Raw genomic sequence first — 22,686 nt, 5'->3', positions numbered from 1 at the left:
AATAACTGCTTCTAACATTATTTACATTAGTAAGTCAAACATTGCAATTTTGATGAAAACCACAGCAGCACATCAAAGCGAGTTGCATAATCCAATTTAGCGTATTCCCCTCCCCGAACGCACTGACACAAAGCCCATTCAGCCAAAACAACTGGCAAGCAAGATCAACCGGCCACCACGCAAAGCGGTTGACATCTAAAATTTATTAATACTAAGCAACCGGGATATACACCAGCTGCATATTGCAATCACGAGCCAGCCAGTCGCCTTGCACCGCTGGCCGAATGCGCGCGCGTGTGTTGCCTCTCTAAAAAAAACTGGCGCCCGCGTCGTTTGTTGCTGGCTGGAATTATGACATTATTGCGTTTTGTTTATAGTGCTCTATTTTCAAAAATGTTATCGGCTGTTTTTAAATAGCGAATGTTTCGTTTTTTATTTCAAATTTGTGAATGTGTGTTTTGAAACGATTGCAGATTGTTAAGTTAATTTGTGCCGAAAAACGCGGATTATAGTGTTGTAAACAGGTGATAGTGGAGATTGTGATTTAATATTGTGCTAGTGATGTGAATGAAGTTTGCCGCTTTCAACATGTTTGGAGTATTCATTAGGAAATGGAAACCTAAAAGGTAGGTTAAATCACATATGTCTGGGTTATGTAAAACAATGCTTGTAAAAGGCAGATTTACGAAATTTCTACATACTTATATGCAATCGTTTTCAATATCCATAATGTTATAAGGTACTAACTACGTCTGAGAACTTTTTAAGTTATCATTCCAATTTGCCAATGTGTTTTTTTTTTGGTAGGTTTCAATAATAAACGACGTATGTGGTCTGGCATTTCAATTATTATTTCATTTATCGAGTAGTTTAGTAATCATTTATCGAGTTTACAAGAAGTAATTAGTGTCAAATGTAACGTAATAAGTTACTTGTTTACGTATACATGATTTATTATTATATAACGGACGTAACGGTAATAAATTTTATTTTATTATATATTTTAAGAAGAGATGAAAATCACGTCACTCAAAGGGCATTAAAGATGGAAGTAAAGGGATCCAGGAATAGAGGAAGACCTAAGAAGAAATGGATGGAGTGTGTCAAGGATAGTATGAACAGGAAAGGAGTATCAATGGATATGGCAAATGACAACGAAATGGAAGGAACTTACATACTGTGCCGACCCCACATGAGTGGGATAAGGTTAAGAAGAAGAAGAACTGACGTAACGGTAATAATTAAATACAATACAATATTTAAAAAAAAAACATCCTACTAAGATAGAATACACAATTAAAATCATGACTTGACTATATGATCATGAATTTGACTAGAAAAAGCAAAGATTTTTTCGAAGTGATAAGTACTTATTTTACGGAATTTCTTATTTACGAAATTATTTCAGTTTAATTTTTATTTTCATTCATGAATTCAATTAATCGGTGTAAAATTATCTCACAATTTATTCCGCCTCACGTTCTATATACTACTTTGGCGGCGAGCAATCACTAATTGCAATTAGCATATTTCATAATCATTCATAATTTAATTGCTTTCAGATTAAATCTTTTTTAAGATACAAGAAATTATGATCTGAAACTTAATTTTTCGGCCAAATATCCGGAATCATTGATTAATTATCATGAAAAAAAGAATGCTTATTCGAAAGTTAGTTTCAAATTACATCTAACACACAACTAACTGACCATTCGGCATCTCGAATTGTTACATTTGCTTAAAATTTGCTGGCAAAAAAGTAATTTCTTATCACCTGCTGGCAGTTGGGCATTATGACTTTTTTTTTTGCTGAGTTAAGCAAAAGAATTCCGGTTTCAAATTTCTTTTAGGCCAATATCGTCGTTCGATTTAAATAAAGAATAAATATGAGGATTACAAAACTAGAGACGGGGAATATGTACGCAGAAATTAAATGAGTTCTTGGTTTTCGAATTTAATTCGTCATTCATATAAATTATCAAAAACATTATCATGCATGATAAATAACTAACCATTTTAGAGTATTTCTTTCAAATATATTGAAAGAGCAAGAGGGCCACATACAAAATTTTTATCAAAATTCAAAATTAAAATGCCGGGACATGAGCTATTTATCACTGATAACTTTGATTTTTTAAAAAACAATGCAACTCTAGCATATGATGTCAGTATAATAAAAACGTGCGTCCCTCCATGTTAGTAAATAGTTCAGCACTATTGATATACGCCTACTTGGCACGTTCAGTAGCGTCAGCAGAATATACCGCTTCCGTGAGTCTCATGTGACGTAGGTATAGTTCCCGCCCTAGAATAGAACTACACCACATCCGGGGATGCCTTACGAGGCAACTAAATCATAAAATGCGGAAAATGCCTATCGGCAACAATAACATTTCCAAGGGCAAAGCAAACGGCCGGTCACACACAGACTTTTTAAAATTGATTTTTAATTTAATTTTGCGAACCTAGTAATTTATTATCATACTTGTTTCTCGATGGGTATATGGTGTTTGTCTTAAATATATGTATAACTCGTTAAATGGCCGTTTTACAGTGATAAAATGAAAATAACATCGTTACATAAATGAAATTAATTCCCCTGTTACAGAGAAAAAGAGCGCGGAGGATACGTTAAAAATCCTACCATATTAGTAGTTTTTTTATTTGTATACAATAACACCATGGTAGAAGGGTTAAATCAATGAATTCCTTGTTAAGAGCCATTTAGTATTTATTAGTAATGCAGTTTTAAATGTGCAAATTAAATTGCGCGAATCGCAAGAGCATGCAATTTTTGTATATGTATGCAAACAAACAAAAATCGAAGCAATTTTATCGAAACCATTTTTAGCAGCCTGCAGGAGGCGGGGTTTTTTTTTTTAATTTTATTGTTTGAAGAATAGACGTTATAAAACTATTAGGTTTATGAGTCCTACCGAAGAATAAACTAGATTTTCTTTCAGAATCAAAGTTAAATCATATGCATATTTATTTAATTAAATAACATTATATTCCACACGGAAACATTGAATTAATTTAAGATAATAATAGGAAAACACATGTCAAAATGTAAACACAATAGGTATCTGGTAAATAAATAAAGGTAAATGGAATATTTTATTACCGTTAAACAGCACTTTAGCGCCCCCTAGATAGTAAATTACAACGTTTTTATCACTCCATCGTACTGGGGTTCGATTCAGCTGCAAGCAAAAAGCGAGAGGAGTCGCCGGCTATCATTATACTTAGCCAGCTAGGCCGGCTGTGTGGTCCACTGATTGAAAATACTATGAAATAGTAATTTACTTTCGTAAATACATGGATGAGAGAGAGGCACAGGACAGAGGAGGTTGGCGTGCGCGAAGAGAGGCCTTTCTTCGCGCACGCCAACCTCCTCTGTGCTATGCTCAGCAGTGGGCACAAAGAGGCTGAAATGATAATAATTATTATCATTATGATGTGTAATTTACATTCGTATTACTTGTACAGGGTTGCTGGTATCAAACGCAATACCTCCTAAAGACTAGTTGGGTACATCAAAACAAGCAACTTTTATTATACGACTTTTCGTGGTTCGTAGTTTTTTTTTTTTTTTCATATAAAAAAAATACAACCTAATTTGCGATTTTACACATATTACCTCTATGTAATAGCCAAGCAACGCGAGACAGTACCGAAGCGTTATGTAGCGGAATCGAACACAGAGTTAACGTTTTATAGAAACAACATTAAAACAAAAAAGAAAGCATTTTTTTTTTTTTTGAACAAAAGATGTTATGTTTTTATGTACCTTATGCGCCTTTGGAAGATTATGCGTTAGATACCAGTAACCCTGTATATGCTGTGATATCTGTTACCTGTCTACATTTTTATGCTAAAATGAAAGTTCTCAGACAATATTCGCATTGTTTTCCATATCTATTATATATTAAGGTTTATGTAGTTCTTATGTTAAATGGGCGAATAAAATACATAAAATAAGGAATATTTATTCCTCAATACGATACTTAGTTCAGTTATCTTTTATTGAAGCATACACTCAGTCGATTAACATAGATTAAAAACTAATGAAAAGCCACAGAGTAAAAGTCTTTTTTTTTTCACAAAACATCTTCTATACATATAATACAGTTAAAGTAAGTGGGCTATGTTTGTACGTACATAGAAGATATTGAAGAAAAATATTAATGGGGGTCTTTATGACACTAACTAGATGTTGCCCAGGGCTTCGCTCCCGTGGGAATTTTGAAAAAAATATAACCTATAGCAATCTTGGATAATGTACCTTTCTAATGATGGTGAAATAATTTTTGAAATAGATTAGGTAGTTTTGGAGATTACCCGCCTCAAACATACAAACACACAAACGCTCTTTATAATAATAGTATAGAGAGAAGCCAAAATTTTTTAAATTTTTATCTGTCATGTTTGTTTGCGCATAAAGCAGAAGCTATTGGATATAATTCGATACAGTTTTCACAGTTATAATAGCGCATAGTACCTATATCTTAAAATCTCGCGATACGTTTTAACGCGATAGGTACGTCGCTTAGAACTCGAAATACTGACAGTAAGAGAACAATGAAGTTGCGAGTGGGCACACGAAATAAACGCGGGCGAAGTTGCGGGCAAAAGCTGGAAAGTGATAATATCATAAAGTAACTAGGGCAACATGTAGGTCAGGTGTCAAAGACCATGAATAGGACCGCTTTATCTCAATACTCTATCGCGATAAAAAACCACTATGTTCAGAAATCGATTTAAATCATGACTCATACTACAACCAATGTAACACGGAACTACAACTGCTGATATGGTTAATGTAATATTAGGTCTGTGTACACTGGCCGCTAGTGATGCCCCATGCGAAAAGATTGAAGTTAATTACGCGTTGAAAATAACAGTTATCGTAACACTTTACTCATTTCGCGATGCGGTAGTTGGTATAGCGATTCAGAAGTGGATTGGTTGGCTACCAAGCTTGAGGCAGTGTTAGATCACGACAAAATCCAAGTATTTTGTCCGTTCCCGATTATTTTATTCGATGCCGATGAGAAAGCGAATTTTTGCAACGTTTTTTACATTTTTTGGCAGATCGTAAAAATAATTTTGTTCAGGTTTGTAGTAATAAAAATCGAAGAGCGCATTCGTAAGACTCGCTCGCAAGCAACAATCGAGTTGTCATAATTTTGAACAAAAAAATCAGATTTTCGCGTCCAGTGCGCGTTATTCGGCATATGAAACCACTATCTAATTAAAGTGTATATGCTCAACAATAATAACGACGATGTTACTCGTAAAATGCAGATAATAATAAAGATTTTAATGAAATGGCGTAACAGTGGCCATCTTGGAAACGCGCCAACTTGACGTTCGAAATTCAATGTTCGACGACCAATTTATTTGAAGCTCTTCGTGCACCTATTCCACCGCGATGACCCACTTTTAGCGCATTTTGGGAAGCGAAGGAGATCAAAATATGTTGGTTATGCAATTGTTCTAAATTCGAAAATCACATGTCTCTAGCAAGTTTACCGATGTTTAGTGTTGCTCGATCTCTGTTAGTCTGTATTTATCGATTAAGTGTATCGAATGATATCCGTATCATTTGATTTAATGCCCACTATAAGGATTGCAACTGCAACTGTGTTGCAATAGCAAAGTTACGATCCTGGCAGGTAAGTATTTGGTCTTAGTTATTTGGATGCTAGAATAGAATCGCAAATGTTTACTATCTACAATTAAGATTTTATAGAGTGACCTTTTGAGCGCCAGTTTATGGTGCAAAAGTCAATATAACCTGAATTTTATGGATCAATAGGGTTACTGCATTAGATGAGTTATTTAGACATGATATTTCGTTAATATCTATGTGTTCTGGACGTTATTGTCTATGTGTTCTGGACGTTTTAAACGCACCAATCTCGAAAATGCCTGATTCAATAAAAAAAACAAACATTCTGTTTATGGCAGTTGGAAGCCATATATTTGTGACGAAGGAAGCTCTCTAGGAATCCGGGATTATCAGAGAAGCTAACAGCTTAGAGTCAACAACAGCATTCTCAAAATTGATCGCAAAAATCAACACAAATCTTATTAAATTGTAAAGTTTACTTTTGAAACAATTCCTTAGATATGCCAAACCCATGTGAATGCCAATTAGCATACGCTCAAACGATAGAGGGGCTAAGCAATGTACTTACGTGAGCAGTTATGCCAAAAGATAAAGTATCATTCAACAGATCACTTCCCGACCTCACTACAAATCTGTCCAAGTCCCTTCTAATCAGAGCTGGATATTAGACTTGCAAATGCTATCTAGACCGTTAATACTAATCTCCTGACGAGATAAACCGTTGCAATTCGCACTAAGTATTGGTTTTTAACCCCCCGACGCAAAAAGAGGGGTGTCATAAGTTTGACCGCTAAGTATGTCTGTGTACGTGGCACCGTAGCTCATCAACAGGTGAACCGATTTGGATGATTTTTTTATTTATTTAATAACTAATTTTAATTTTTCTTAGATATATTTGATCAAAATCGATTTAGCCGTTCAAAACTTATAGCGAAATAAATATTGAAAGTCGGGGTTTTTTTAATTTGTCTAACAAATACGCTGTGTGCTAGAAGAACACGGCAACTGACGTATTTTCAACCCTTTCAATGGCGCAAACTTTGTTATTTATAAACTAGATGTACTGATTACGAGGCGCTTCGATTCTCAGCACTCACATACAGGAATAATATAGCCTTTTGTTGGTGAAAGAATTTTGGAAATTGGTTGATTGGTTCCGAAGATTACCCTACACAGAAACTGACAAACACTTCCTCTTTAAACATTTGTGGATATAGTATAGAAGTGTAAATAAAATATTAATTTCGTTCAATATCGCTCATTGCCCATTCATATTTTATTGTGTGTTAACTATTCAGACGCGATAGAAACTTAACGTTTTTATAATCGAAACCAAATATGTGCTTATTAGTCTATATGCTAAATTTGAACACCCGATCTACAATATCAATTACATTTCACATAAAAACACCTAAAACAAAATGAATAATTAAAATTAAGTACGACGATCGCGTGCACTACCCATTATGACATTCTATACATTGAAAAACTGCACTATTAATGCTTTTATAAGAGGAAGTAGGTATATGCCCAAGCTTGCATTTCACATAAACTGAAGTTAATAACCAGTTCAACGTTCACCTGCTGGCAATCAAGTTGGCGTGACTTGGCGTGACTACGGCCACAATTAAATGTGCAGCCATCATGTGCCATAAGCTGAGCGAACCATAAAAATGACAAAGTATCGGTCGTTACACGCACAATGCTAGTTACGATAGGTCAGTTACCTTGTTATGATGTGTAACTATATATTTGCGAACTATCTTTTTCATGGGTCTGGGTTGTGACTATATTTTCTATAATGGAAAACAATAATCTTCTGTGTATTTTTTTAGTTTTCGCTAATAATGTGATTGTGGCGCTGTAACTGTGTTCCCATTGCTCAGTCGCGCTCCGTTGCGAAGACACAGTACTTTGTAGTTCGTCGTGCCTCGTTGTTTTCTATAGGGTTTGCACTCATCATCATATCGAGTATGTTATTTCTAATACTGGTGTCAGATTTTATTCAAATCACCTAATATCTGACATGACTTTTACGACTACTTACTGCCATCTAGTGGCAGGTAGTCGCATACACACTAGTGAACTAAACTGTCCACCAGTGTGCAGGTTTGTTCTCTCCTCACGATGTTTTCCGTCACCGGAAGCAAGTGGTGGTCGATGAAAACTACTATACATGAGTCAGATTGGTATACAAACTCATGTGGCACGAGTAGGATTCGAACCTGAGACCTTTCGATCCACAGGCGGGCGTCTTAACCACTACACCATCACCGCTTCAAGGGTTTACATTACACTGTCATGAGTTGACGTAGGTACGTCGAAACTTCATACAATTTCTACGTAGGTACTTCAGTGTTGGTCCGTCGACGGACATGACGGAAGATCTAGTAGCGCAACTGAGCAAGGAAACCAATGGGAACGCGCTCTAAGCCGGCAGCAGCCGCTGACCTTTCAACTGATGTTGTAACTCGTCCTAAAATATTTTTAATTATAATTGTAAAATGAACCCAAAACTCCTTAGCGCAACCGATAGTATTCATAAACTTTATAAGAAACGTCCTCCGCGCCAACTAAATGTTTGCATAATATAGAAAGATGTCACAATACCAGTTAAACTTGGTCAAGGATATGTGAATAATTATTCAATCGGTCATTTAGCATAACGGCCATAGTATGGACTAGAAACTCATAGAACGTACTAACTTATATGCTACTAATATAAATGAAAGTTTGTGAGGATGTATGTTTATATGTACGTTTGTTACTCATTCACGCAAAATTTACTGGACGGATTGTTATGAAATTTGGTACACGGGTAGAATATTAACTGGAATAATACATACGGTACTTTTTATCCCGAAATTCCCACGGGAGCAAAGTCCCGGGGCGCAGTTAGTATAGTATAGAACGAAGTCATCTCATCTGAGCGTTTTTACGGTTGCTTCCTCTGTTTTCACTGTTATTTAGAAAATATCATAAATTTAAAATTACGCTCAACAAAAAGAATCTAAGTGCCAGTCCCATTGCTCATTCGTGGTCCGTTGCGATGACACATCACGTTGCGGCTTCGTTGTGCTCTGTTATTTTCGAAACTTCATACAATTTCTACGTTGCTCTGCGTTGATCATTCGATGGACGTCAGTCGTCAACGTGACGTGACGGAGCGCAACGGACGTGGCTTTAAACACGCACTTAGAACAATCGTTCAAAGAACCACGTCCGAAGCCGGCTCGGATCGCTAGTTCTACATAAAATATTAGATGCTTATCATAATTGGTATCAAAATAAATTGAACAGGTTTATTTGGCATGTTGTTTAGCAACCAGTAATTATATAATTTGATATCATAAAATGAGGGTCATTATGTAGTGATATTGATTAGTTGTGCGCTAAAAATGAGAAATAAAATTTAATAATCGGTAAATAATAGTGAGGTGGTGGTGGTGTAATGGTTAAGACGCCCGCCTGTGGATCCCAGGTTCGAATCCTACTCGTGCCACATGAGTTTGTATACCAATCTGACTCATGTGTAGTAGTTTTCATCGACCACCACTTGCCTCCGGTGAAGGAAAACATCGTGAGGAAACCTGCACACTTGTTGATTCTTATTGTGTGTGAAATGGAGAAGGCAATGGCAAACCACTCAATTAATAATGCCAAGAAAGTTGTTGTGTGTGTTTAATTACACGTAATGACCACGTCCCTCAGCCATGAGGAATACGACTATGAAGAAGAAATAATATTCCTTAATAATTTTGACATTGGTGCTTTCAAGAACAAGTCTTATCAATGAGTCTCTGGCATGGAATTAGTAGATACTGAATACCCACCATTATCTGTGGTCTATCGCTTTCTCGAAAAGTCGGCACCGTACCGGTGGCTCGTACCTGTCATGTTTCTGGTGTCCATATGCTGTGGTGTTCGTGTTTGCTTACCATCTGGTGACCTGTAGGCTTGTTTGCCCACTATAATATAATTCTTAATTGTATTATTGTGTCAATGTAATTGCAAATAATTTTACATGCATAGTGGTTTATCTGCTCACATATATTTTTCAGAATCAGCGAGCATTAAAAACGATTTATCACTTTGCCATCAGATAGGTATTATTCCCGGTTTCTTTCGCAGTCGTAAAACGTCGGTGCCCAGGGTCCGCTTATTATTTTTTATGCTTCGATTCTGAAAGATATGCTATACCTATGTGATGGAATTGATAAATCACTACTGACTATATATTTGATTTTCCATTCAATTAGGTACTTAGGTATCTAGACTATTTTGGTCTCAATTTACAGATGTAAAACTGCATTCATTGATCGTTCTGCCTTGACATTGCAATGAATTTGAACTCCGCTGTTGCCAAAATTGCAGCCAAGTGTACACTGCAATGTGGCGTAGTTTTTTTATTGTTCTTTTTTATTTTGTGTTCAAATTTAGTACAAAGTCTGGGAGTTTAGAAAAAAAAATACAATGTGCCAGTTGTTTTTTTAAATGCTTTTATTGTAAAAAAAATATAGATAAATTCATTTATTAATTATTTGGTAAATGGCGTACATCGGTAGATACTGGATACTGCACTTTAGCACAGATTCAAAAGGAAAAAAAACGAAAAAAAAGCGAGCGATGCTTCAAAAAAAAAAAACAAAACAACAGATAAAAAACGCGTTATCACGCCTTGGCATCGAACTTGAACTATGCTGTTCTGTCTGTTGCCAAAACAGGTGGGGCATTGCGCCACGCGATATCGATGTTTATCGATACATCACTACACTATAAATGTCGCAGGCCGTGACTGTTTCTAAGCTTTCTTCTAGTAACAAAGCAGCGGTTTTTCACTGTTTTAGACAATTATTAATGAAGGTTATACATAGACTGATGGTGACATACTATAGACAAACAATCCTACTAATATTACAAATGCGTTTGTGAGGATGTGTATATTGGTTACTCTTTCACGCAAAATTTACTAGACTACTATGAAATTTGGCACACTGGTAGAATAATACATGGAATAGTACAATATTTTTATCCCGAAATTCCCACCGGTGCGGAGCCCCGGGGCCCAGTAGTATACAAAAATTGAAAAAGGACTGTTTGTTGTCTGAAATAAAGATATTTATTATTATTACAGACATACAAAACAGTTGTGCGAAGTTGGTCGCTAGTTTACAGACATTACCTGTGCCTATGTACGTACGTACATTTGAACATGTCCCCTTATCGTTTAACATTTAGTGTTTCTTTAATATTTTTTCTTTGATTGTTTTCATATTTGGTGTCCAGATAAGTCCTTGGATTTCAAGTTTCAAAGATTAACGTTAATAATAAAATATAATTATATCTAAGTTACTTTGACCTGTGGCGTTTGAACTACACTCTAACTCACTTTTAATGTTCACTATAATTTTAATTAAATATAACCTAAATTGATTGTAATGTGATGCTCTCTTTATTTGTGTAATCCTATCCTAATTATTGACGTAATTACCACCACAGTATCTGAGTATATCTGACACGTTAACAACAATGACAAGTTTATTTGTTAGACAAATTAAAAAACCCCGACTTTCATCCATCCAACTTTTGATCAAACATATCTAAGAATCAAACCATAAAAATTAGCTATCAATAAAAAAAACCGCATCCAAATAGATTCGCCCGTTGATGAGCTACACAGTCACACTTAACGATCAAACTTATAACATCCCTCTTTTGGCGTCGGGGGTTACAAAGACAGAAGACTGCTCCCCGAGAGCACCGATCGACTTCTCATTTGAACTTAATGTTTCTGCACATGTCGCATTTATCTAAACTGAAACTTCGTGCTACATTCAACCAATCTTGCGCAATTTGATAAATGGACTGCATAAATATATAAATGGAATGGAATAAGAAACTTTTGACTCGGTCAGATATAAACATCGTAAATTGAGAGATTTACACGTAATATATTGGGAGTTATAAAATGCTTCTCTGATGTTTCGGCTTTTTAATCTGTGATGCTTTACGAGGCTAGTGATTTATGTTTGTCCAGTGGCAAATAGAAATACATGTTTTGTTTACTAGTGACATTTCTTGACTGGTGTTTTGTGATTACTTAAAATATAAGAAAACATTTGCAGTGAACATTGCATGAGTTGCTTTAAAGACAGACGGAATGGGCGGGAACACATAACAGTAACATATAAATATATTAGGACAAATCACACAGATTGAGCTAGCTCCAAAGTAAGCTCGAGACTTGTGTTATCGGATACTAACTCAACGTTACTATATTTTATAACAAATACATATATAGATAACATCCAAGACCCGGGCCAATCAGAAAAAGATCATTTTCTATCATGACCCGACCGGGGATCGAAACCGGGATCTCTCGGTTCAATGGCAAGAACTTTACCACTGCGCTACCGAGGTCGTCTAACAATGTTGCCATTATAAGAAATTAGTGTTGCGAGTTTTAAAATAGAAAATGGTTGCGTTCGCTATTTAACACATGGCCTCTGAAACGAGAGAGCGATAAAAAGTCTGATGCCGGCTCTACACTGTCGTCGACCAGCTTGCTCAAGTTTTTCGGATTCGATATATATAAAAGCACTCATAATAACTACGCAATGTTCACATTCACGCATTCGTGTCGGCATGTGTCCGCGACAGTGTGGAGCTGGCATTATGTCGTGCACAATGGTTCGCGAGTTGACAGCTCTCAATTCACGCAGATCCATAGATTTAGAAAGGTGCACCGCGCGCGCGCAGATGAGGCTCCACATTGTCGCTCCTGCTTTATCTAACCGACTGGCTTTTACTTGTTTTTCTTCTCAGTCGTGGTTGATCCGAAATGTTAGTAGTTTGTAGCATTGGTAATTATTATTTAATTTAGAATATGACATGAAAAAGTGCCTGTGAAGGCCTATTCATTTTTGAAAAATATGATTTGATTTTTATTTGATTTGCTTGACGATGGTTGAAAAGAGTTGTACACAGCTGGTCGCAGAAAAGCACAGAAAAAAAAACTTGACGATAGTAAATTCAAGCAATATTTTTAACCATGTTATAGACATGGTTAATTTCCTTGTTGTGCCACGTTTATAATGCTCTCCTGGCCTCTGTATGACAATGTACTTGCTCTGTAGTGTGCTGTATTTTGACTCAAATCATGAAACACAAAAGTTTTGTGCAATGATTTTCCGTAACATTTAGCAAGCCCGATAATTAGATGCTAAATCTTTTGCGGCTAAAATCCATTGTCTTCCAACACAATGGACAAAATTCACGAAATTTTCCGACAATTACGTTAGGTATCGTTTCCAGTCATAAGTATAGCAAGAACTTGATTAGGAATCTCTCTAATTTGTTTCGCAATTGAACGTAATATTTGCTCTTCAAACCGTTGTTGTTCTGTTATTCGATTCTAACGTCAATAGTACGTCACGGACGCGCGCACACGCACCTGATTTATTTTATTTGGATGCCTGTCCAAATCATTCTGACAAGACAACATGCATGTTTTGCATGTGCCTCACTGATGTATCTATTTATAAAGCTATTCATATCATCAGTGTTAATGACTTTAATCTCCCCACCTCCTAGGACACTGGGCTTCCGTATGAATGGATTCTTATCCATTATATCGTAGGATAAGTCTACGATAGGATAGTGACTCAAATGCGGGGGCCAATGAAGATTGGTAGGTAAAGTTTGCAGAGGCAGATTTGGTGCAAAGGTCGTCTGAACGTGTACCTCAACTCTTATCTATATTCTGCAGCCAAACAAGTGCTTGCATTGTTGTGTTCTAGTTTAAAGTGTGATAGAGGATTTGGTCAAAAAATCAATGGCGCTGTATAAAGTAGACGGCGCGCGCTACTGTGCGTCAATACAAATACGCATCCGTTTGCCGTCAACATTGCCAGTGACCATTAATGAGTGTCAATACCAAATAATAGTTTGCACCTTCAAACAGTATAATTGAGTGACCCCTTGCCTCGGTCAGGTCAAGTGCACGGCTTAATGACGAATGTAAATGATTAGATTAATGACTTGTAATTTTTTCTTCATCCAGTAGTTTTTTTTGCGACCATCGGATTTTAAAATGCTTTTACTTAAACTGAAAAATCAAATTAGTTTCTCAGATCTGAACACAACCGTGATGCATTGGACACCGCTTTGTTGTTTTCTTTTTTCTAAACAAAAAGAAAGAAAAAGCATTTATTTAGTACAAAAAACATAGATATCACTGGTCTAGTTTTTGCCCGAGGCTTCGCCCGCATTAATTTTCCGCGATGAAAAGTACCCTTTTCCATCCGGATACTTTTAAACAACATGTATGCAAAATTTCAAGAAGATTTGTTGAGTAGATAGAGCGTAAAGAGGTAACAAAAGAACTTACTTTCGCATTTATAACATTAGTTAGGAAGTTAGCATTGTACTAAAATGATCTTCGCTAAGCATGTTGCCATGTTGTTCGACCACCATGCCTGTCTTCCAAATTCTGGTCTTCTATTGACAACCACTACTTTTTCTTCATTTGACGCGGTCTTCGGTCTTCTAAATTTGTTGTTTGGCACTATCCTTATGAAGCCACAGCGCTTCATGGACTTTGAACTAATTTATCTTGTAATAACGCTTAAAAATTTTATGTCTAAAATTTTGTCTAAAATTTTTTGTCTAAAATTTTATGTCTAATTCCAATGTTTTATTTAGTGTAATTTAATTTGAGCTAATCTATATATACATATAAAACTCTTCTGTTACTGAGTGACAGACAACGCACAGCCGAAACTACTGGGCGTAGAAAGCTGAAATTTGCTGTGTAGGTTCCTAGGACATTGTAGGGGAGCACTAAGAAGGGATTTCCTGAAGTACCTATGGGAAACGGATTTCTACTCACACACCAAGTTGTGGGCAAAAGCTAGTGTTTTATATCATAAATCCTAATTTTGGTTTAGGGATAGCTTGTTTGTTCCTCCATGTTATTAATTTGAATGAGTATTAAACTACTCGGAGTGTCTCTATGAATAGTTTTGACGTTCAGAATTTCTTGATCTTTAACCTGCCTAATATTGGCATTAGGCCAATTTGTGATGTCACCAGTAATTAACTTAAGATCTGGTAAAATAATGGTTGCGTCCTGGTGGTATTTGTTTTGTCATATTATAGGAAGTTGTGTGTTAAGTCTGTCATTTACAATCAATTCCCTTTTTATGTTGGTATGTCTCCGGGCACGGATTCTGTTAATTATCCAAAATTGATATTGACATGAAAAATAATATTTTTGAAGTTTTGATCTAAAAAGTTTTCATTGGGCGTCGCTGCTGTTGAATTAAAATGACAAAAAATTGACTTTGAAAATGATTCCTGTTTTTATACTCTGTATTTTCATAAACAACACACGTTACATACCTACACATGTCACACATGTCACCTACTAGTAGTAATATATCGATAATTATAGATCAAATCGACGGATTTTGATACAGTTTTCAATTTTATTTAGATAATTTATTACCGAAGGTTTATAGACCTCGTGCGAAACCGGGCAGCTAGTAAATAATATTTAGTTAACAGTACATGTATATCATATCACGACTTTTTTCTGTGTGCACGTCAATGTCAAATTTTTTTGTGGAAATAATAATTTATATTTAATTTCCTATTCGTAAGTTTTGTATGTAGATACAAATCTCACAATTTTACACAAATTCAAAATTCAAATTCAAATCATTTATTCAGAAATTAGGCCTTCACAGGCACTTTTTCTCGTCAATTCTTATATTTATAGTTATTTCTCACAAGCTACAAACTACTGGCATTTCGGAACGACCACTGCTGAGAAGAAATGCCGAAAGAAACTCATTTGAACAGTGTTGGTCCCTATCATGCCAGATCGGCTTACCATTATTGTTTCTTACAATGTTTTTTTTTTTTCTAATAATATATAAAAGTACATAATGTACATAGTCAAAAGGTATATCAAAACAGGTTATGATTGTGATCCGAGTGCTGATTATAATATATAGATAGATGTGAAACACAATTAATTTCACATAAGATGGTAGATTTTTTCTTACATGTAGGCTCATTAAAGAGGTATAGACAGACGAACCAGCGAATTACAGGAACATAACAGTTTAGATTACACATTATAGCAATCACTTCCCGAGACAAGGCGGCGGCGCAGCTTATGGCGACCGTGAGCTCTTGATACTTTTATTGTTAACTATATTTTATCCCCAAAAAAAGTCAATTACTTAAATTTTGCACCTCTCTCTTTCATCCGAGCCAAGCGTATTCCTGATTACTTAGCCAGCCATGAAAAAGGTGCTTACATCCTTTTCATGGCTTTAATTCTTAAATAAATAAAGCCTTTGAGATTAGATCCTACCGTATTGACACTCATCTTTTTTCGATTTGATCCAATCAATAACGTTATAAGCAAAGATCATTATTATTAATTTCCACTGTTCGTTACGGAACTAATAGGTAGTTAAAATAAAATACTTGGAGCTAAGAATTAGATAATTATATTTTTCTTTGTTCTTACAAATTGGTTTATTGAAACAACAGAAATCGAATTGAAAGACAGGAAAAAAAACAATAGAAAAAAACTAGATTCGTAGTGCGCGCGCAGGAACCAAATTTAAATTGTCGTGTTCGATAGCCATTGGCTGCTGCGCGAGGGGTCGCGGGCGGGACGTGTGTTGTGGTGTACTGGCGTAGACATCCCCCTAATAAACGAAATTATATTATATCAAAATAAAGGTGACGTAGCATTTAAATGATTACGAACGTTTATTTTTATCTGTACAAATACAATTATATTCGTTGCTATACCTAAGCTTTGAATAAATATAAATGCGTTTCAATGCACTATTTTTGAAACTTAAAAATATGAAAAATGTCTCGAACTATTGAGATTTGTGAAGACATTATGCTGTTTTCATGACCGTTGATAATAACAGGCTAATTTGAAAGAGGCCGCTTTCCGTACTCAAGTATCAAGAACTGTCGATCGCATTACGACATGATTGCGACATTCCCATTGAGAACGCGTGGGTGCCGTCTGTCCGTTGTTGTGATTGTAAATATTGCGAGTAACAGTACCCGCTCTCACGCCTACATTGATAATGTTGCCAGCTTTAAGAAACTCCCGGATTGTAGGCGAAAAATTTTGAATGCTATGATAAGAACACAGCAGATAAAAAAAAAATAGATCGTGTAGCACAAAGCGCGCAGATGCTCGATATAATAAATTTTCGGTCACCCATCCCAAGACCGACCACTGCGAAAGCTGCTTAACCTCCACTATCGCAGGTTGACCGCGCGAACCACCGCACCATCGAGCTCCAATGTAATGCAATTAAAAACTTGCATCAACAGTTAGGTTTGTATCCGTGAAGGAAAATGGGATGGTTGGTTGTAGGGTCGACAGAGAATTAATAGCGCAGCTGGGTGAATTTCACGAGCGTTTGGAACGCTGCCGTGGGCTATCATTGGTGTTTATTAAATTGTACCATACACAGCAATCAATTTGATTATCCTATTTTATAAATAAGTAAAGTACTGGTACAATGTTGATTTTATGAATGTTTAATTTTAAAAAATATGATTCTTTATTCGAAAAAAATGTGCGACACTACTAATGAAACGCTACACGCCGCGTTCAAACAGTCGTGAAATTCACCCAGCTGTTTCCTAATTCAGGTGAAACATAACTGCACACTAGCGCCACCACCACGTTTTTAAGAATTTCTTTTGTTTATTAGCGAAAACTAAAAAATCCTCCCACTAAACCGAAAACGGTGACCACCAAATTCTTCATAGTATATTATGACTATGCATTGTTTAATGGAAAACTATAATACTACTAGTTTAGAATAATTTGGAAAGAGGATTTCAAAAGACAAAAATAGGGAAAAACAGTCATAAAACTAAACATTTCCTCGTCAAATTTGTTAAAAAGCAATATCTAATTGTTAATGGATAAAAATATTAATAGGAGTGTAATTAAATAGGGCTGTTGTAATTAAAGGTCCGGAGGTGATGAAAGCGTGTATTCGTCCAGAAAGAGAGGGGAAGAGAGAGCGAGAGAGGGAGAGCACGCGGGAAATATATCCAAAGACAACATGTATAGCATTCTTCATAGTCGTATTCCTCATGGTTGAGGGTCATTACGTGGAATGAAACACACACAATAACTTTCTTGGCATTATTAATGGAGTGGTTTGCCATTGCCTTCTCCATTTCACACACAAGTTAATAAGAATCAACCAGTGTGCAGGTTTCCTCACGATGTTTTCCTTCACCGGAAGCAACTGGTGGTCGATGAAAACTACTACACATGAGTCAGATTGGTATACAAACTCATATGGCACGAGTAGGATTCGAACCTGGGACCTTTCGATCCAGAGGTTGCTATGTCCAATACTAATATCGTGTCATATTTGAGTTTATTAGTTTCTCTGGGAACAAATCGGGACAAGTGAAACTACTTAAATAAAAGCATTCAGAAAGTATTTTAAAATATTTTTAGGTTAAGTACTATTCCTGTCATCGACTCAATACAGTACCTACCTCTACAAATTCTCGGTCTATTTAACAATCACAAACCAAAGCCCATCTGTTTGTATGTTTGGTCGTTCATTTGGTTAATGTTATTACGGGTTGCGTAACCGGGATTGGTGCAACTCAGTACTGCATATACTGATATCATTTTAGATAAACATCTAACCTATTTGTAAAGTGATGATACGTTTAACGCGAATAAAATATGGATAAACTGCCCGCAGCTCTTCCCAAGGCAGTCTGTCTGTTTGAGCTTGGATTATTAATTTTATCTAAGTATTCCAAATTTCATCAAAATCAGACGAGTGAACTGAATTTGGCTGAGTTTCGCACCGCTATCGAAGTCGGCAGCAGAAAATTTTTGACGTCAACAAATGTTGTTTATTATCCTAAATCGAATACAGAATTTTAAAATTTGGAATTGTTTTCGATTATCACCATAACATACAGCTGTATTTGGTTTGCTTAAAATAAGCGCAAAACTATTTACTTTGACATGGTTTATATCAAGAAAGCGTAAGATTAATAGGCAATAAATATGCCGGCAATAGGGAAGTGCTCGTCGTCGATATTTCACCGTATCGAGTCGATAGTCGCGCTCTAATTGCGATGGATTGCAAGATTTTTATCGATACGTTGTTACACTATGAATTATGGCTATATTTTATTGGTTCCATACCAATTTATTGTTGATTGCGAACCTTTATTTATAGGTTATAGTGGTCAATCTGTAACTATTTTTTGTGTTTCCGTGTATAAATCGTGCTCAGATCAAAGTTGTACACAGAAATAAAGTATTAAGTTGATCAAATTACGAAACATCATTACCTACATCGAATGATTAACATTGAAGTATATTTATTTACATTAAAAATGGTAAATGGCTCTGGCATTCTATGTCATTCTATTAAAGAAACAAAGAAAACGCAGAATTTAATTCAAAATTAATTTCGAAATTGCCATCCTCGTTCAAGTGGCGCTGGTGTAGCTTTCTTACATTCCACGATGCCAGTTTTGCGCAGTTAGCCCTCTTGACTGCGCCCTTTCAGCCAATCCAGCTCCTTCAGGAAGCGGATCGACAGCCTTCACTCATAGTCCCTAGGTTTCCCTAGAACTTGTTCTCTTATTGATGTATTGAGTGTAGCTCATGCCACAAGATGTCTGTCAACACTTTCACGAACAAGAAACAAGAAGTTTAATTTTACGTCAGTAGACGTTAAGTGTCCTGCGAAGGGTTAAAATGTTTCGCAATTTTTTACGGGACGCTGTCTCCGGGCACTAGTTGTTGAATATTTATCGATTTGTTATCTCGAACCCGCATGAAGGCGACATCGAATGCAAATCAGCTGATAAGGGTAATAGCGCCGTTTTGGAAGCCATTTTGCCATACACCTACGCAGTGACGGTTCTAGCACTTATATGCGCCCTGCGCAAAGTTTCTGTGGCGCCCCCTGTAAGTTCTGATGTAAAAAAAATTCATTCGCAAAATTAATCAAAGGCCGCAGTAACGCCTGCTGCTGTACACCTCTTCCTATCTCATATATTTCGTTTTATTATCTTCCAGAATCTTCTTGTTTTCTATCAGCTGCCAAGATTATATGTTCTTTAGTTGCCTTGTACACAACCACAGGAGGTTATGGTGTGGTCCTATTCTAGAGCTCATAGGTTATTTCAACTGTATGTGTCTATACAAAACTATACAAAGTGACTATACATTGGCAATATTTTGTCTACATGTTCAGTGATTTTGAACAATTTTTAGTTTGAGAGTAACACCCGAAATCACAAAAAAATCTAAACTCACGAAAAGCTGTTCTATTTTGAACTATGTACTTTCGTATGGAAGCAACCTTGAAAATTTGATTTCAAGGTTGCTTCCATACGAAAAGTTGTTCAGTACTAACAACTGAGCATGTAGATAAAATCATGCCAATGTATAAGAAATCACCCTGTATGGTTGTATCTTCGTTGTACGACCATATAATTTACTGAGCCCCTTTATTTCTAGCGCCCTGGGCGACCGCTCAACCATGTCCAGCCCTAAAGACGGTATTACACCCACGATCTTTTAAGTACATGTCTGTACAATACATTAACGTGCCTCACTTCATTGCGGATTCTATCTTATTACAGTTGAATAGAGGTCATGTCATATGTAAATTGACATACATTTCAGTGTACAAACTCCTAGCCATTGTTTATGTATTTATCCTTGACTAGCTTTTTACAATTGACATATATATATATATATATATATCCATTGTTTATGTATAGCCATTGTTTATGTATTTATCCTTGACTAGCTTTGATGAGCATATATATATATATATATATATATATATATATATATATATATATATATATATATATATATATATATGCTCATCAAAGCTATATATATATATATATATATATATATATGCTCATCAAAGCTATATATATGTCAATTGTAAAGAATGTTTTGAAAAAAAATCAAAATTTTATAATCAAATGTTTTCTGTTTAACATAAATTTAAACATTTTGATCGAATTGAATATCGAATCGATAGATATTCAATTAGGTACATAGTTAGGTCGTAATGATAGTAAAAACGCGGAAAGTTTACACAACTGTTGCCTATCGCAAAAATAGTAAAACATCAGCTCCATTGTTTAAAATTCTTTGTTTGTAGCTATAGTTCCTACGGTAGCTAACAGTGATTAGCGAGACTTCCGGATTTCAACATACTATTTTCATTTTAAACGCTTGTTTTTACGTTCGAGCGAAGCCGGGACGGGCCGCTAGTAAAATATAAATATCCTAGATCTAGACAAAAATAATGCAGGCACGGGCCAAATTATCAGTAAACATTGAAAACAAGTTGACTCGAATTGAACATTGCCAACTTCCGTGTTTATCTCTCTAACAGCCCATCATATTCCCAATTAAAACTGCCAATCGCCAACCCTACGCCATAGGGTCACCACACGTGTGCAACAATAACCAGCAGACAATGAAGCATCCTTACAAAGCATCCCTCTTGAATCCTTGGCACAAAATTAATAGTGTACAGAAGTGGTATTTTTATAGAAGTAACATCAAGTTTTAAGTTAACTACTTAAAGTTAGCTACTTGTTCGCCGCGAACAAGTTATAGTTTAGGTATGGTTTAGGTACAGTCAACAGCACATCAACCTAACCCAAATTCATCGCAAACTCGCCGCTATTACCACGCCATAGAGGTTAATTTCATGCAGGGTAACTTGATGTGCCGTTGACTGTACGAAGCTCTGTGAAATTCTACATCGGCACTATATTTATTTTGTGACTTGAAGCACTCGAGTTAATCCATCCCCACACAAGAGCTCTTCTATAAATCGATACCTTTTCAAAAATGTGGGACAGTTGATGAATGGGTGGTGGTTGAAAAATAGTGGGACGTGCTCTCTGTAACGTAGGAAATATTTTATTTAACATAATACAAGTGACCAAACGTTGCTCGGATGATTCTATTTGTTTAACGAGGATATACATTCTTGGATGCGATGCCATGAAGTTCAGAAACCGCGTAAAAACAATTTTGTAAATTAGTCGGTGAATTTGCGACCGGCAACTTGCGGACGTAAACTTTGTTTGAGAATATTGTTGTTGTATTTTAGCTGTCAAGGCTGTTTTTATCCCTTAGTCACCTAGTACGACATCCAAGAGAGGATATGGTGTGGTTAGCATGAGGTGTTTTTGAAGGAATACATTTTTATTTAGGTATTCCTCGAATCGTACTTTAAAAAACATTTAGGTACTGATGCGCGAAACGGAATTTCAAAACTAAAAGTTTATAAACTTCTTTCTTTCAGAATGGTAAAAAAAAGTAATTATTCTTAATTCTGACCAATATCATAATAACCTATTATCAAGCAAGTACTCATAATAATTGCAACGTGTAGTAACATTGCAATAGAAAACATTAACAAAGCTGGTATTTACCAATTCGTCGCACTTGAAACCATGTCTACGTAAGTGTCGCCCGCTGATTGATTGCGTTGTAAAGCGCTTAGAGAGAATCGTGAGTGCGACAGGGTTGTAATTTGTGATTCTTCAACGTTAAATTTCCATTATGATGGTTGGTCGTGATTTCTTACTTTTCTTCCTGGAAATTTCAATGGATATTATGTTAGGCCACGAATCATATGCAAAACTATATAGTATATGGTATTTTGTTACGGTTCGTATACCTATGTATAGCTCGGAAATTTTATACCTATGTATAGCTCGGAAATTTTCGTTTCAATGGCGTTCTCTAATAGTTAGTCTAATTTTAAGTATCTCCATACTAACATTATAAATGTGAAAGTCTGTCTCTCTGTCTGTCTGTTCCGCTTTCAGGGCTAAAGCGATGTTAATGAATTTTGCTATGCTTATAATTAAAGGCCGGGAGCCTTACGTTTTTTTTCAAAATCAAACCCCGAAATTACTACAATCCCAACATTGTTGAAAGTTTGTGTTTTGCT

At 35.8% G+C, this 22,686-nt stretch overlaps 1 protein-coding gene across 5 annotated transcripts in view; it reads left to right on the top strand.

Moving 5' to 3' along the window:
• LOC128682914 (uncharacterized protein) overlaps positions 1–22,686 on the top strand; it is a 343,500-nt gene that overhangs the window by 17,999 nt on the left and 302,815 nt on the right. For 3 of the 5 annotated variants that reach the window (XM_053767960.1, XM_053767941.1, XM_053767970.1), the window contains exon 1: positions 257–626. The exons of 1 other annotated variant lie outside the window; for it this stretch is intronic. In XM_053767960.1, coding sequence (XP_053623935.1) covers positions 568–626 — 59 coding nt within the window. In that variant the 5' untranslated portion in view covers positions 257–567. Of the gene's footprint in view, positions 1–255; positions 627–22,686 lie in introns of those variants that run through there. One more of the 5 variants, XM_053767979.1, reaches the window with a different exon arrangement.

The sequence above is a fragment of the Plodia interpunctella genome, chromosome 3, assembly GCF_027563975.2.
Source record: "Plodia interpunctella isolate USDA-ARS_2022_Savannah chromosome 3, ilPloInte3.2, whole genome shotgun sequence".
NCBI lineage: Eukaryota > Metazoa > Arthropoda > Insecta > Lepidoptera > Pyralidae > Plodia > Plodia interpunctella.
The sequence above is the reverse complement of the archived record's forward strand: the minus strand, read 5'-3'. Positions and strand labels throughout refer to the sequence as shown.